Source organism: Gnatocerus cornutus, chromosome 1 (genome assembly GCF_029298725.1).
Source record: "Gnatocerus cornutus isolate USDA-ARS CGAHR chromosome 1, icGnaCorn1.1, whole genome shotgun sequence".
Lineage (NCBI taxonomy): Eukaryota > Metazoa > Arthropoda > Insecta > Coleoptera > Tenebrionidae > Gnatocerus > Gnatocerus cornutus.
Window position 1 is genome coordinate 24,003,135 of NC_142233.1, and position 16,769 is coordinate 24,019,903.

General features: G+C 33.2%; 2 protein-coding genes across 3 annotated transcripts; one reads left to right on the forward strand and one right to left on the reverse strand.

The window, feature by feature from the left end:
- Nucleotides 1-2,647: 2,647 nt before the first annotated feature.
- lms (lateral muscles scarcer) lies at nucleotides 2,648-15,308 on the forward strand. Of its 2 annotated transcripts, none has more exons than XM_088033783.1 (3): nucleotides 2,648-3,009; nucleotides 11,677-11,977; nucleotides 15,004-15,308. In XM_088033783.1, exons 1-3 carry the CDS (start codon nucleotides 2,727-2,729, stop codon nucleotides 15,209-15,211), a joined length of 792 nt encoding a protein of 263 aa, XP_087889909.1. In that variant the 5' UTR covers nucleotides 2,648-2,726; the 3' UTR covers nucleotides 15,212-15,308. The 2 variants fall into 2 exon arrangements, with proteins under 2 accessions (XP_087889909.1, XP_087889917.1); XM_088033791.1 differs by having other exon boundaries at nucleotides 11,677-11,971.
- On the reverse strand, nucleotides 15,279-16,706 carry CycH (cyclin H). Its single transcript, XM_088033770.1, has 6 exons — nucleotides 16,507-16,706; nucleotides 16,266-16,462; nucleotides 16,015-16,216; nucleotides 15,735-15,966; nucleotides 15,572-15,686; nucleotides 15,279-15,522 (listed from the first exon to the last, which is right to left on the reverse strand). Exons 1-6 carry the CDS (start codon nucleotides 16,621-16,623, stop codon nucleotides 15,393-15,395), a joined length of 993 nt encoding a protein of 330 aa, XP_087889896.1. The 5' UTR covers nucleotides 16,624-16,706; the 3' UTR covers nucleotides 15,279-15,392.
- Between the last annotated feature and the right edge of the window lie 63 nt (nucleotides 16,707-16,769).

The window sequence follows — 16,769 nt, forward strand, 5'->3', positions numbered from 1 at the left end:
AATTGAAATTAATCTGACCATAATATCAAATGAGAAATATCAATATTGACAGATTGAAACAGATGTCAAGGATGTCCACAATTGCTCTTGATTTCATAGCAGAAGATGATTTTGTAGCTTTTGGAAATGTTAGTTTAGTTTTTGCTTTTTTCTCTTGGAAACTGGACCTGCTAGACGGTTTATTTTCAGCCCACAGTCTAGTTATTATTGCCGTTTAATTTTTCAGTTATCTTAGTTTTAAATTTCATTAAAATCTCTTTATAAATAAGAAAGATATTGGACTAGAAAGTTGTAGGTAGATCACCTTGTATGACAAAATAAATAGTAACTTGTAAGTGGTAAAAGGTGTTTTTTTTAACGTAAAAAAAGAAATTGAAGTTTGAATGTAATACTGATTGAAATGTTTTTGCTTACATTATTATTAGATATTATACCAAAATGCAAGTGTTCAAATTCAATTCTTTTAGAATTGCAACCAACAGATTGTTTCGATCAAATATTGTATTTTATTCGAGTATAATAAACATTTTTCCTCAGTCGTTAGATCCTCAAAATCTTTTACTTTTCTCTATAAGATGTTTCACCATTTTTAGCTCCTTCAAATCTGTTTTATTCAATTTTATCATCAATTTTAAGTTTTTAGTTTTTGAAATATTTCCAAAAGTTTTTGTGCGCCTCCGTCATTTTTCATGAGATTTGTGATACTCATTTGCGGCAAGAAAATCACCTTTTGAATGTCTAGGCAGTCAAACGTGACATTTCGAATAACTGGTTATATTTTGCAAGTTGGCAGCGCTGCATAAATGTCAATTGTGTCAATTTGTGTGCCGATTTGGAGGCCAATGACCTTCGAAAATAATAAAGGTAAATTAATTAAGTAAAGATACTACAAAAATTTGCTGAAACACATTTGAATTAATCTGCAATCGTTTGATTTGAATGGAGTGCTACCAACCTATTTCCCAGCTGATGAATTCCCCTAAATGAGAAAATGACGTTTCAAATTCAAACCAAAGTCAAAATAAATAACTATTAATAATTGTCGGCGCACAAAATTTGGTGTTTGACACGGCTAGAAAATGTTTTGGAAATGCTCGGAAATTGAAATCCTCGCCCTCCGGGCTCGGATTTCAATACTTTCTCCGCATTTCCAAAAGGCCATTTTCTAGCCTAGTGAAACAAATAACTATTAATTCACCTAGCCAAATACATAATAGATTGGTATTTTGGCTTTTTAAATTTTAAAATAAAGAATAGGATGATTTCAAAATATGCAATAATTTAAAATACAAAACTAACGAAAAAATCCGGAAAAAGATCTTGATAAAGAATGCAACAAATCTAAAATTAGAAATTTTCAAAAAAAATAAGGAATCCAATAAAAATGAAAAAAAGAATTCAAATTTTTGAAAGTCTTCAGCTGAATGAGTTAAATATCTACCTGAAGATTTTGAAGAATAATAAATAAATACATACTATCCATTCTCATAACATAAAAATTACTAAGGTTGGCGATACCAAATCACTCTAAACGGAACAGTTGGTAAGATTGGCAACCAAAATGGACATTTGACAATTATAATGCTAAAATTTCAAAATAAAGTCATTAATTTCGACACAATCTGCAAGAAAGCGTAAAAAATAAAGGATTTCTGCGTTGGAAAGTTTCAACAAGTTCTCTAAGGTAAACTAAAATTAATTCAACAAACTGAACTAACATCGACAACAAACTTCAAAGTTTCAAAGTACAGTCCCATAAAATTCTGAATGAAAAATACATTCTGATTTTACAGAAATCAAAGGTAATTTGATTTTTACGTTTTATGAATGGATTTGATTATAATTTTGAGTTTCAAGTAGGTACATATTTTATTTACGTTTTAAATATTCAACTATGTAATATTTTTGAAAGATCTTGCACATTGTCCACTTTTGTTAGTTCCAATTAAATGTTCAATCTTCTGGCTGCATAATTTTCAACGGATTTTGAACATTTTCCAAATTCAAATTCAGAAAACAAAATTACGCTAATGGGTAGACCTACCATCCAAAAATCGATCAAAAATATCTAAAGCAAATGGTTTCTAAACTTTTTAAAATATTTTGTTTGTGTTTGGAATTACCTAACGTGTAGTATAGGAATGTTTTTTTTTCAAACAAAGTTCCGTTCCGAGTTTCCTCTTTGAATAATGAGTTTTTTTTATTTATACCTATAGTTTTTTAAAAAAAAATAACTAGAAGATGAAAAATTCTCATGGAAACTTCTCGCGTCAAAAATCTAAATCGAGCGACAAAAAATTGAGGATGTAGTAAATAAAAAATCGTTAGTGGGCGTGTTAAAGTAATTAAGTGACTTTATGTTCCAATATTTCGCAATAATTTTGTCGTTACAAAGTGTGCAAAAGCAGGTCATCCAAATCTGCGGCAATCAAACGGATTAAACTTCACTCTTTTATACTGTATAGTAACGATAATTGGGCAATCCATAAAAATAATTAGCCTCGCATTCTGAAAAACTAATGTCCATTGAAAACACATGTTGTCAACTAAATATATCTTAATTATCCCTCCTTCATTCAAACCCCGCCCCTTGGATCACCATTGGTGTAAAACCATGACGAACTTAAGTAACTTTAAAGCTCACTTTTAGTATTTCAGACAAATGATCTTTCAGTTTTCCTAAACTTTAATCACTATAATGTCGAAGCGTCTCTAGATCTGAAAATATGTCAGAAAACGCAAGTGAAGTGAAAAATAACACCAAATATGGTGTTGATGATACTGAAAAAAAAAGTTCTCTTGAAAAATCGATCAATTTTTCAATTGATTCGTTATTGTCTGATAAGTCAAAAAGTGAAGTGGCATTTTCTCAACCATCTGACGTCACATCTTTAGAAAACTGTGTTAAGCTCCATTGTGACTCAGATAGTGCAAAAAGTGACGTTAAACGGGAAGTTGAAGAAGTAGTGTCGACTTCCGGCGATTTTTACCAGAGAAGTTATCATGAAGGTATGTAAGATTCTAGTTGGGCTATTATAGAACTATAAATTGTGGTGTTCAAGCCGATAAATAACACTCATTAGCGTATTCACGCACGTCCAATAAGTCGGTTTAATTTTATAAAAAATCACCACATAATTGAAAATTTATAAGCGCTAAAAACATCAAAGACTCGGAGAATCTTTTGATATCAGATACAGTAATAAACAAGTCAAGTCGAGGTAAGTTTTACGATTTATATTATCTTGGAAATTACACTGTACCGCAGCGCTATTAACTAATTTTATCTTATTGTTTGGATACAAGATGTTTGACAATGAAATATTGGGATATTTTTGTGAAGACATTTTATTTTTGAGTTCACCAAAAAAACAAAACTATAAAAATGTTCGGATGGAATTTAATGTCTATAAAGATTCAAATGCGGTTGCGCATTTTTACAAAATTGGACACATTTGTCCATATGAAAAAATCTCAAAAAAGGAAAAAAATTGCAACATAATTCTTTACAATTAAGAAAACTGGAAAACAATAAAGAGAGTAAATAACATTAATCTGCTTTTATAGGGGTAATATTTACCATTTATCATAATGAAATATTTCTTGCAACACTAAACACAATCATCTCTGAAAACAAAGGTGTAATTAATTAGTCATTAGTTGATTATGTACTAGATGAATTTATTCTAATGTTGAATCATTTTGCCTGATTGTTTAAATAGGGTAAAACTACCAATAATCGGCACCATTAGCAGATTTCTCAACTTCAAAACCTTGTATAAAATTGAATTTTTGTTCTACGCCTGTCTAATTGTTTTTTTCCTTAGAAAAACTTTAATTTGTTGTAAAAAAAGTTGTAAACCTCTAGATAATGTTTAAAACTCGTAAATCTTCAAAATTCACAAGACACAGCACCGCTCTCGACTAATAGTAGGCACCATTTCAAAACCCTTTACGGAATTACTAAAATTGAAAATTGGTATAATCATATAGATATTATTCTAACAAAAATTATTTATTGTAAAAGATTCTTTTTCTAGTTTTTTCTTTTTGGCTCAACTTAGCACATTTGCTTTCTGCTTCTTTTTTCTCTCAATTTCCTTTGTCTTTTTCGATTTTTAGACAAATTTCTTTTTTGCTTACTTTTCCGAATGGAATATTCTGTGGCAGTAACCTTACTTTGGTATGAAATATGAAGATTTTATTGAGGAGAAATAGATTTTGACAAGATTATTTTTCTATATCGCGTTCATAATGAAGATATTTCGATACGCGTTTGAGCGTATTTCGGTATCGTAATGGACCAATCCCGTGCCAATATTTCCAGGAGCATAAATTTTTCTTACGTTTGCAGCAGACAAACCGTCAACCTGCCGTCAACGTTGACAATTTAGATTTTGGTTTTGAAAAACCATGGTAAATCGATCAATACACTATTATTTCTTGTTATACTTGGCTTAATAATTCATCGGAGAAAAACTCTTTGGATGCAAGAGAACCATCATGATCATGATCAACATCTTTGCTCTCTTGGCTCCCTTGCGCTCCGGTAAGCTCAAAACTTCACAACTGTCAAACTGACATTGGATTTGGCTACTTCGAATTTTTTTCCCGAACATTTTGCAAATGCCAACGACCCTAAAATTCCCTAGATTTCGAAATCAAGTTTTTTCGTTAAACTAAGGCGAAATAGAAAAAATAGCGTATGATACTTGTTCATAATGCATTTTGCCGCACTTACTACTTTATGACACTCCTCGCTGCGCTCGTCGTGTCCTAAAAACGTGCGTGCGGCAAAATGTTCATTATGAAACGCGTTTCATAATATACTATTATCTTTTAATCATTCTTTTTTTGACACTTTACCATTTCAAATTAGTTACAAACAGTGTTAAATAAATTTTAAATGTTAATTTTTATTTTGGAATTTTATCATAACTAGGCATGCTGTTATTCAATAATCGACACTGCCTATTGTTAGTTATGTGGTGTGCCGAAAAGTGAAAGAACATATTGAAAAACATAATAGATTTTGCAAGTTATTTAATAAACAAAAGGTAACTAAAAGAAAACTAAAAACTTCAAAACAAATAAAAAAATATCGTCATCCAATAGTGGGTATTCCTATGCAGACTATAGAAAATTGAGTTACATTTTATATAATACTAGGCACACCAAATACTAACACTATAATTTTATAAATTTATTTAAAAAGTATCTGAAGGGAAAGCTAGAACCTAGGATTTGTCACGAAAAGTCTAAAAAAAAATACGCATTGCAGGTCAAAAAAAAAGAAAATAGCAAGTAATTTCTTTATAGACAACTTACTTTTGGAAAGTAAGATACCCATCGAAGAAAATAATTTTTTTTAGCTGTCGACATACTCTTAAAGTACCAAAAGGTTTCCCAAAAAGTAGGATTACAGTTTAGATTGTTCGGAAGGCTTTTATTACAATACACCCAACCCTTATTGGCGGGTGCCGAGTTATTGAGGAAGGTGGCGACTATTAGTAGTTTTACCCTAAATGTACTTTGCATTTTGTAGATATTAAGAACCAAATACATATTCGTTAGGCAGAGAAACTTTTAAAAAAATATGCCTAAAGGTTTGTCTACACAATTTCTTATCTAACCTGTTTTTAACTCTTAGGTATAATGAAAGTGAGGCTTTTATCATATTTTTTAAATTGCGCTCACACTACCGTCTCCACCCATTTGTATACAAATTTACACAAATTGCATCTCCAGTCGTTAATTATCTTATCATGGGTGAAATTCATTATGTATTCATCTTTTTTAGCCGTCGCCGTCGCGTAGTTTCACGTCGATTTATAGCTACTCATATACAAGTGTCTCAGAACTTATGACCCATAGACCAAGAAAGGATGCCGACAGCAATACAGATGGTAAATTTCAAAACAAAAATTGATTAAGTTTAATAGTATTCGAGAAAGGATAAAAAATTGACAACCAATCCCGGAAGCTTATTCTAGAGAAGAAGTAAAATATCCTAGGCAACGTGAGTGTAATGATCTGACCAAAGAATGAGAGTATGTGTCCATAGTACCAATTTTCAAATACTGTTCTACTTCGGGATTGGCTACCGTTTTTTATTATTTTTTGAGCAAAAAAAGTTTAGTTGCGAAATTTTGGTTCACAATAATTGTTGCCTCTATAAGCTTCTTTCTCTGGGTCAGGAATTCTGGGACACCTCCTGTATACACACCTAAATTAAACATTCTACAGTGAAATCTCTCTTGAGCGGACGAGATTTTTGTTCGTTTAAGGGAAATTAGGGTTCGTGGACCCAGGTAAAATTATTTTGTTTTATAAACAAGTAATTTTAAAGTACCTTCAAGATTTTCGTTTGAAATACATAGATTTTTTATAACAGTACATATATTTTTTAAGAGAATATTTTTATGCCGTACGGAGATCGGACTGTATAATTTGTATAGAATCGAATTAAATTGAAATGCAGTTTTTTTAAAAGATATAATTAAAGCTTCAAACTCAATATCCTTTATAAAGGGAGGTGCCTTTTGATTGATTGATTGATTGATTGAGATTCACTATTGATTCTAAATGCAAAGTCCCTTTTGCTCTCATGAATTAAGGATTCGGAGATATTTTTAAAAAATAACTTTTTTTTCTAAACGTCACAAAAAGACACTATTTTTTAGTCGTTTTAGACAGTAACGTAGGCAATTTTGTTATAAATAATGAAAAGCGCTCGTTGAACTATTTTTGACTATGACTTTACTTTTTCTGCCTGAAAATAATTATTGGTACATTTTATAAACTGTCTGGAATGTCGCGCACCACTGTGACACTATTCTCGAGCGATGTCATAGAAAAAACGAGGTGATAAAAAGTCAAGTGAAAAACCTGAAAATTGTTAACAAAATTCTCGACTTAACAAGATGAATCCTGTCAGGATTCACATGAAACTGTAGCAATATTATTCATTCTCGATCTGACCCGGCTAACAGGAACAATTCAACAACAACGTTTCTATCCATGACTTTAAGATAACTAACAATTTAAATTATTGAATGCACAGTTCAGCAATATGTTGTCTATTCTTCTTATTTTGTTTTGGGTTTACTGCGAAATCAGAGATGGTGAAATTTTTAAACACTTTTTTCGGATTTTAGAGAAATTTCCAGTACCTCTCCTTCAAGGTGGTATGCGACTTTTCGGACACCTGTACATTAAAAAATTAAAGTTGTGAATGGAATTTGTATTTTCTGTTTATAAATAACAAATAACCAGATCACGGCTACAAATATCGGGTGTTTCACAAATAGACAACAATCCGTGAACTGGTAAGTCTTTGGACTTTCTAAAGAAAATTTCTGAAGTTCTTTTTTTGTCCTAGAGCATTTAGTTTAGAAGTTAAAGCTCATCCGTTAAAGAATATAGATTTTATATCGACTTATAGATCCTGAAACATTGAAAGTAATTAAAAGTAGAGATGTGATCTTCATTGAAAGCAAGAATAAATCGTTGCAAGAAAAAACAAGATCAAAGAATATACTGGTGGATTTGAATGAAGAAGAGACAAACATTTTATTGGATGCAAATCTGTTAGAATCAGAAGAAAGAATTATTGAAGATGAAGGACCAAGAAGTATTGAAAATTTACAAGAACGCGAAGAAGAGTCAGATTTAAATTCTTCAGAATCACGAGAAACTCAAGTGAAAAGAAAAAAGAAGTTCGTCGTTCGAAGAGAATTGAAGCAAAGACAGTTTGTTTAACGATGAATCTAGAGGGAGATTCACAAACAGTTCAAGAAGCTTTTTCAACTCAAGAAAGAAGTTCTTGGAAAAAGGCAATGAAAGAAGAATCTGTGTTGACAAATTGTTGAAAATGTGATCTAAATATGGAGTATTTTTCCTTAGTGATTGATATTCTAAGTGTGTCATTATTTTTGTTTTTAAAAAAGTCAATAAGTTATCTTTAAAATAAAGAACACAACAGTGTTTTAACAGAAGTAACAACTTCTGCTGTGAGTCTACTCTACAGCAGAATTATTTGAATTTTCTCAATATATTAAATTCAGCGAGTTCCAACTTGAGTTACTTTGTATCCAGATCTGTTTTTAGAAGTTGAGCTGCTTATTAAAGACGGAATGTACAACAATGATTTTATTTTTAGTTTCAGTAGGTGTAACTCTCTCATTATAGGTTGTAGTACGATGATTTACCTACTTATACATTGTAGTTTAAAATAAACAGTGTCAAAATAAGCACCAATTACATCACAATATAAACTCCCAACAAATTTTGCCAATAAACTAGAATATTATTCAGTGTCACCGTGATCCATTTGGTTCCCTATAAAAAGCAACTCATAATAATAAGTTATCTCCTGAAAGATTTCCTGCCGACTAATTGCCGGTACATGACACCGCTGTCTAAACAGAGATTAATATCTTAACTCCCGAAATAATTGTCCAAGTGATGCCGCCTCTTTCCTTGCAACCTTATTTCTTCCTTTTCATTTATAAATAAATACACACTCGATGCGCTTGAGATAATATCGACATACCAATAAATCACAGCTTTGAATCAGTTCATATTTGCTCTATTTCGGTAATTACAGTTCTGATCTTTCATCAGATAATTGCGACTCCTCAGACATGATATTCCTGATTTAAATCTCAAAGTCCGTCGGTGCCAACATTAGGAAAAGAAATGTTATTATTGCAAATAGACTTGAAATAGCTGCGGAAACCATTTTCTGGAGGAGGGGTGCTGAGCGGTGTTTAGTAATTAGACAGCGTTTAGTGTCACTTTGTCTCTTAAAACACTCGCTGTCAATTAGGCGTTGATGTATGGCCGCACATACACATGTATGTCATTCAGTAGAAGGATACTGGTAAAGGATGTGTGTGTGAGAAGGCATGCCAAGAGGCGAATCTGAATATCTCTGGCATTTTCGAATTTGTCTACGAGTTAAGCGTATTTTTAATTCGGGAACACTGAGACGGTTTCGACGGGGTTCCCTTTGTGCTATGCTTGGAAGTGGAGGATTTATGGCGGATAGCGGCCACAAGAGATTAAATGGAAAAGCGCATAGTGACAGAAGTAATTAGCCGCAACGAGAGATGTACACGCGGCTTTTTATTTTGAACATTTTTCTTTGGATTCCAATGACTTGAGCAAAGTGCAATGATCATTTTTTTGTAATAAATTCTATAAAACTTAGTTATCTTTAATCACAGTCAAAATCTTACAATTATCGCAAAATTTGGAGCAACTTGAATTGATTTTATCTTTGCGTCACCAACGCATTTGTGCTTTGCGTAATTTAAGTACATAATGTAAACCGTATAGGAATAGATATTTACATAACAAGTACGGAAAGTGACCAGTTTCGCACTAGTGTAAAAGTAGATATTACACGAGTGCAAGAAAGACACTTTCCGACGAGTTATGTACACTATTTTTCCTACGACCTTCCATCATCTGGAAGAAAGCATAAGTCTTAACAATACTTTATTTCTTATCTATTCTAAATATCACTTTTTACGACCTCATATAAAGTGGCATTTTCCACACGGTTAAATGACTCCGAAAGTTGATGATTTCGTACATCCTTTTACGAAAGTAAAAGTTACTAGTGTGATATAAAATACAGGTGTTTCAGAACTCGTGACTCGGAGAAAAAAGGCTTATGGAGACAACAATTCTAAACTAAAATTTCGAAACAAAAATTTTTTACCTGAAAAAATAATAGATACGATGAAAAAATAGTAGCCAATCCCGAAACAGATCAAATTTTAAAAATCGGTAACTATGGATACAAACTATCATTCATTGGTCAGCTGAACATTACACTCTCGTTGCCTAGAAAATTGGGATGGTTTTGTCTCCGCCTCTAGAATAAGCTTTCGGTATTGGTTGCTTATTTTTTATCCTTTCTCGAATACTATTAAACTTAAGCAATTTTTGTATTGAAAATTACCATATATATTGCTATCGGCACCTCTTCTTGTTCTCTGTATCATGAGTTCTGGGACACTCTGTATATCCGCACACTTGTCAAAACTGACAGTTATTTTGAAATAAAAATGTAAAGTCCGTTTTTTTTTAAAACCATCAACACCGCAATCTTCTCCTGCATTACAACTGGCAACGTTGCCTAGGGAGACTTTTGGTGAGAAAATAGTTGTCAAATTTTTGACATTTCTGAAAATTAGGCAGTGTTTCCGTTAAAAACGTTTCTTTTACAGCCTCTTGGATTGCAAATCAAATGATTTAATAGTGAAAAGACTCGGCACAGCCTGAAAGGCCGTTTTGTGTAATCAAATTGTCAATTAGGCAGTTAACCTATTTGATTTTATCACCAAAAAGTCACCATCGACGATGTTGCCGGTTGTAAAGTGCTGGGAGAGTGCGGTGTTGGTGGTTTTTTAATAAAAAAACGGACTTTACCTTACTCTTGAATTTTTGTCTCAAATATCTAGACGATTCACTGTAAAACAACATACATAATGGTAAAAACGATTTGGTTAGGTCGTTTCTAACAAGTCAATTCTGACAGGTCTGTGCGACTGTGCTACTATCTAACTATGTGGACTACTGTAAACCCAGTTGACATATACCTAGTAAACATTTTATGGCTTAAGTCCCTTAGAAACACCCTTAGAAATAAAACTGGGTGTTGTAAACTGCAGCCGACAAATTTCTAGGTAGAGCGTTGACCGATGGTTGAATAGGCGTGCGCCTATTTTAATGGTCCCCAACCGCAAGGATTAGACTGCCCGGTCCTCTCATAATGTGGCCATAAAATTTACTAGGTGCATGCCAACTGGGTTTACAATACGTCACTGTTATATGCGGTCGTGGAAAAATGACATTTAAAATAGATAAAAAATAATTATTATAATATTATAATAATATAAGGTCTGCAACAAGGAATGATTTACTGTTATTCCAGGATTACCTATTTCAAAATATTTCAGCACAACTTGACACAAAAACACAAAACTTTTGGTTCCACAAAATGACTTGATTTCTTAAATTTTACAAATATCCAAACTGAGAAATGATTCTTTTATCTTACAAAAACCGCTGTTGAAAAAAAAATCGAGTTTCTAACACTACGATTACAGTTATATAAAACCCAGTAGGTATATTTCTTTTACTTAAGACTAACGTATTTGTAAGGATTAAACAATGTAGTTTTCTGAAAATGTAACAGTTTCCGGCTAATTAACCGGCGGTAAATACTCCAGCAACTGTCATAAATTTATTTAAAACATCCCAAAATCCTGGTAAATTTAATTTAGTACCAAAGAATTCTTAAATGTCGTTTATAACAGAAATTAATGTCACTTATGCGCCTCTAATCGCCGCACACGAAACCGTTCTTAAATCACCCGGTATTTAAGGCAAACACTCACGTTAGTCAATAATATATTGCCGCGAGATAGCGGCTCGCTTGTTTTTTTTGTGTCATTTTTCAACGCTCTCTAGATCGTTAGCTGTTTAAAATCTAATTCTGTCCCTGGCGCAAATTAGCGTCTTCTTAACATGTCTACACTTCCCACCCGACATTTGAAACATAAATTTCGCTACGGCAAATTAAAAACAACTGTTGGGTGTTGGATTCAGTACTCGAAGACGAGCTTTTGTCACACATTTTATGGTTTTATCTGTCTTCAGATTCTGCCGACGCACGGTCCGATGAAGAAAGGAAGAAAAGGCCGAGGACAGCTTTCACAGCGTCGCAGATTAAATCGTTGGAAGCGGAATTTGAAAAAAATAAATATTTATCGGTGGCGAAGAGGTGTCAATTGTCTAAGAGTTTGAAGCTGACGGAGACGCAAATTAAAATTTGGTTCCAGAATAGGCGCACGAAATGGAAAAGGAAGTACACCAATGATGTGGAGCTTTTGGCTCAGCAGTATTATAGCTCAATGGGGATTTTGACACCTAGACCGATTTTTTTGGGAGACAGGTTATGGTATGATATTAACATTTAGAATTAAGAAAAAATTATTAACACTTTTACATCCGAAATAAAATAGTTCAGTTGGTGACAGCTTTCTGTCAATTTTATAAATTTATTGCAATATGACTGTCATTTTGAGTGCCTTTTTTTAAACAGCACAACACAACTAGTACTTGAAATATTTACATATCTCTTAAAACAGAAACATTTCACACCTTGTTGCAAACATTTTTCCGGTAACAGAGCTATTAACGCTGGAAATGGCTTGTAAAGCATTCAAAACGAATGCAGAATTAGCATTGTTACAACAGCGAATTAAAAAAAAAACATAAGTAGCAATTCAAAATTAAAGCAAATAAAAATATGTGATAAAACGACGGACGACGAACGGACAATGAATAATGAAACCAGTACAGTACAACCTCGATTATCCGTGCTTCTCGGGACCGAAGCCTGCACGTATAATCGAAAAACACGGATAATCGAGTTGTTTAATAAACATACGTTTTAAGGCAACTGAATTAGTTGGAACGTTTTTTAATTCAAAATATGTATACCTATAAAAACTTTAACAAAATTTATCAACACCTTAACAATAACAATTTTTAATATTAAAAGAAATTGAAACAATCAACTCTTATCAGACTTAAAAGTAACTATTTTTTAAATTTTAAGTTTTCTAACATTGAAAGCAAAAAGTTTTTTGTAATGCACGAATAATCGAACGAACGGATAATACGCAGCACGGATAATCTGCACCCGGATATTCGAGGTTCTGCTGTAATACTTTTTTCATAATCAACTTGATCTATAAACTTATTTTTTTAACATTTTGTTAGTCAGATATGATTATGACTATTTTCGACAGCAAAATAACATGAATTTCGTTTTTGGGATTCGTGGTCGTCAGTTCTCTGTTTTTTTTTTTGTTTTGACCGGTTTTAAAGGAATTCGTTTTCTCATCGTTTAAAAATTTTAGTCGCAGGATGCCTACGTCTGGATAACGGCAAGTTCCATTTTGAAGTCAACAATAATTTTTATCTATTCAGTTTTAAACTCGCCCAAGTATTCGTGATAGTGCAATTACTAAGATAGCACTCTTTTTTCGGCAACATAATTTTCTTGTAGCTGGGAAATATCGAGCATCCTATATTTTTAGCACCGTGTCGGATGACTACATACCGGTACTTGGGTCAGACGGGCTTGAATAAAAAGTGATAATGCCATATCAGCACGCTGCCGAATTTATTAAAATCTGAGGAAATGGACTTGCAGACTCCAAACTTTACTCCTCTGATGACTGTTTTTCCCACAATCTTCATCCTACATTTGAAGATCTGAACACAGTACAGTCAGACCTCGCCGTTCGTGGGGGTTGGGTTCCACAAGAAATCCGCAAACCGCAAAAACCGCGATGGGCAAGTAGTCTCGTAGTTTAGAACGAATGTAAACAATTATATGTTACACACTGATGGATATAAATGTTAGTCTCTTGGGGCCTAATTCTAATTCGATTTTGCGTTAACGCAAATCGTAGTTACCATGGATACTGCGGCATCTGTCATTCGGCTTCATCTTACCCAAATTTTGGAGTTGAATCTTGCTTAATTGGTTAGCACTACAAGAATGAGATGATGCAAGTCGTTTCGTCAACTACTTGTCTACCCCATGTTTGAAAAAATATTGACGCTCGACAATGCTTTAGCGCTCTGTGTTTCATTTTATTTTGCATTTGACAGTGCGGCAACTTTGCCGCTGCGTGACAGATTTGCGGCACTGAATTAAAATTGACCCCTTAGATTTGATGTTGATGGTTCAAGGTGGTCTCACTCTTAAAAAATCTGATTGATTTCTAATGTTGCTTTCTTTATAGTTTAAACAAAATTTGCCTATAGGATGAAAAAATACCTCTGCTTTAATTACTTTTCCGACGACCACTATAAAATATGTCACATTTCATACAGTTTTCTCGTAGTGAAAATTTAAAATTGCAAACAATTTCAGCGCGAAGACGAACGAAGCGCATTACCCGTGTGCAATGAAAAATTTGAGATCTCTGATTGGCCGACAGCTGTGTGTTTTTATATTGCACACAGGTCGACGCAGATCGGGCATTATCGGTATCTAACTTTCGGCGCAACGGCATTATTATTTTGTCCGCGGCTAGGTGCTCTGCCGAATGACATTTAAAGTTTTAACTTGCCCAGAGATAATTTGACGTGTTTTTGCACCGTTATTAGCAAGTGAAAGAGCGTAAAATATAAACTTTAATTAAAAAAATAAATATTAACTCTGCGATTTTTGTGATCGTCGGAAAAATATCGTGTACAACACGTGTTGAAAATTCGATTTCACACTCGTTTGCTTAAGCCACTCGCCTACGGCTCGTGGCTCAATTCTGCAAAACTCATGTGAAATCTTCAATTTTCAACACTTGTTATACAATATACTATATCGATATCGTGTAGAATATAAATAAACACTTGACATCAGTGATTCTGTCTTCGAACGGCAAAGCAACCCACGAACGGCGAAAAAAAGGGAGCACAACGGTGCACCGCGTAAAATCAAATCAGCGAAGGACAAATCCGGACACGGCGAGGTTCGACTGTACTCTTATATTATTTTGAACAGGAATTGATTAGTCCAAAAACGAAAGAAACCGGAGTTTTTTTGAAGGTCAAAAAAGTACGACAATCATAAAACAATGAGGATTTTTGGTGAAATAAATAAAAACATTTATAAACCAGTGCATATATTGGATACTAAAGAGCATATACAAAAAATGGGTTTTGGTAAATAATTTTAATAACAAATTCCTAAGTGACAAAATAGTGACAGATTTACAGTTTTTTCAACTAATTTGAAATAAAAAAATGCTTGAAAACAAATTTCTCAGTTACAAATTGTATTTTAAATGCAACACACTATACACTCCTGTTTTAAAGTCGTGCTATTACTGGTTGCACGTATCAAATCCAAATGCTAAATGTGTTTTAGAAAGTAAATCATTATATTAAATTAATTACTTTTTGCAGGTTCTTCAACTACCCTGGCCAACCAGGACTATCCAGCGTCCCATCAGTTCTCCCCAACGTCTTACCATCGCCACCACCCAGCACCTCCATGATCCCACACGTTTCAAGACAATGTGTTCCAAGTTACATAAACTTCCCTGAACACCAACCTGAGAATTCTCCAATGATGCAACTTCAGAATTTTGGAAGACATTTCGAGAATTCTTGAAAATGTTACTGCTAATTACCATATTTAGATTACCAAAGATTTTGTAATGAAATTTATATGAAATTCGTTTTGTACTTAAGTTAAATTTTATTAATAAATAATTATTACAAATTGTTGTTAAACTGATGAGCAAAAAATTAAAAAAAAAAATCAACTTTGGGTGTAAATATGTGAATGAGACTTAAGCTACTTCAGGAGAAGCTCCTATTGACATGCTTAAAGCAGAATTGTCAAGTGAATCAGTCCTGGAGGAGACTTTTTGGTATAGATCGTCGTCGTCATCCAAGAGTGCCTGCATTCTTTTCTTGTATCTACAAAATATACTCATTAAAACACTATTAAAATATGAACGAAAAATACATTTCACTATCTGGATTGTTTTCCGGATTTCGACATCTTTCCAATTTCTTATCCAGAAGTTTTTGTTGATTTCTATCAGGTGTGGCGTCTACCATTTTAACGATAGATCTAATTGCTGCAACAAACTTTTACACCTTCTAACTCACATCATAAACAAAGTTACCTCGAACAGCTTCAATCAGTTCTTCCAACTTCCCTCTTCCTTCCACACCGAATAACGTATCAGTAACATAAGAGTCTAGATTTTCTTGCAATTTGGATGCAGCGTGAAGAACAGCCGCTAAAGCTACCTGACTTGGAGAGTACAATAAAACAACGTCTGTTAACAAAGCTCTTTCAAGAAAATGTTCGGTTCCTGGTCTAAGTCTTTCTGGATCATTTAAAGAGCACCTGGTCTAAAATCTTGAATCAAACAAAAACTTTAAGAGAAATTAAAAGTTTACCTTGATATCTATAAGGAGGCCTTCAACAGGTCTGAAAGGATTATGAATAGCTAGATGAAAATTCAGCTGCTCCATCAACAGCAACTCATTATTTAATATAATATCTGTGGCTTTCTCACGATCACCTTTAAGATTGGCAACAAATTGTTGAATTGATACGTTAAATTCTTCTACTTTACAAGCTAGATATATACAAGTGACCCTGGAAGTCCAAATTTACTTTCATTACAACTAAACAAAAACCTTCTTACATTATCTCTTTAGGATGATGGTTCATAACAGAATTATGTATATAAAACCGTTTGAAATATTGAAATGCAGTCCCAATCACACACCTTGTCATGGGCGGTTGAAACCTTTTACAAAAGTCCCGCAATCGAATCTCATACCGTTTTACCATGATTTTCTCTTCTTCTGCTGTGAGAAAGTAGTCGTACCGCTGACCTTCCTAAATTTTTAAGTAGAATTGAGAAAATCTTACCTTTTACTTACATTGATTTGGCGGCCGTAGGTTTGTATATGTTTAAGGTTGGCATTCTCCCGGAGTTTGTTCAGTTCGTCTTCACTGTTGAACATCCAGAATTTACTCTGAGTACTTGTAGAAAACATTTTACTAAGAAATATAAAATATGGTAAATTTGAGGTTAATTTTTTTTCAAATAATGACAGTTGTTGGTCCGGCGCCCTCTTGTGTCAGTGTTTGCAACCTTTAAAAGGCATCTGTAATAAAATATATTTTGTGTATTTATTTTTGA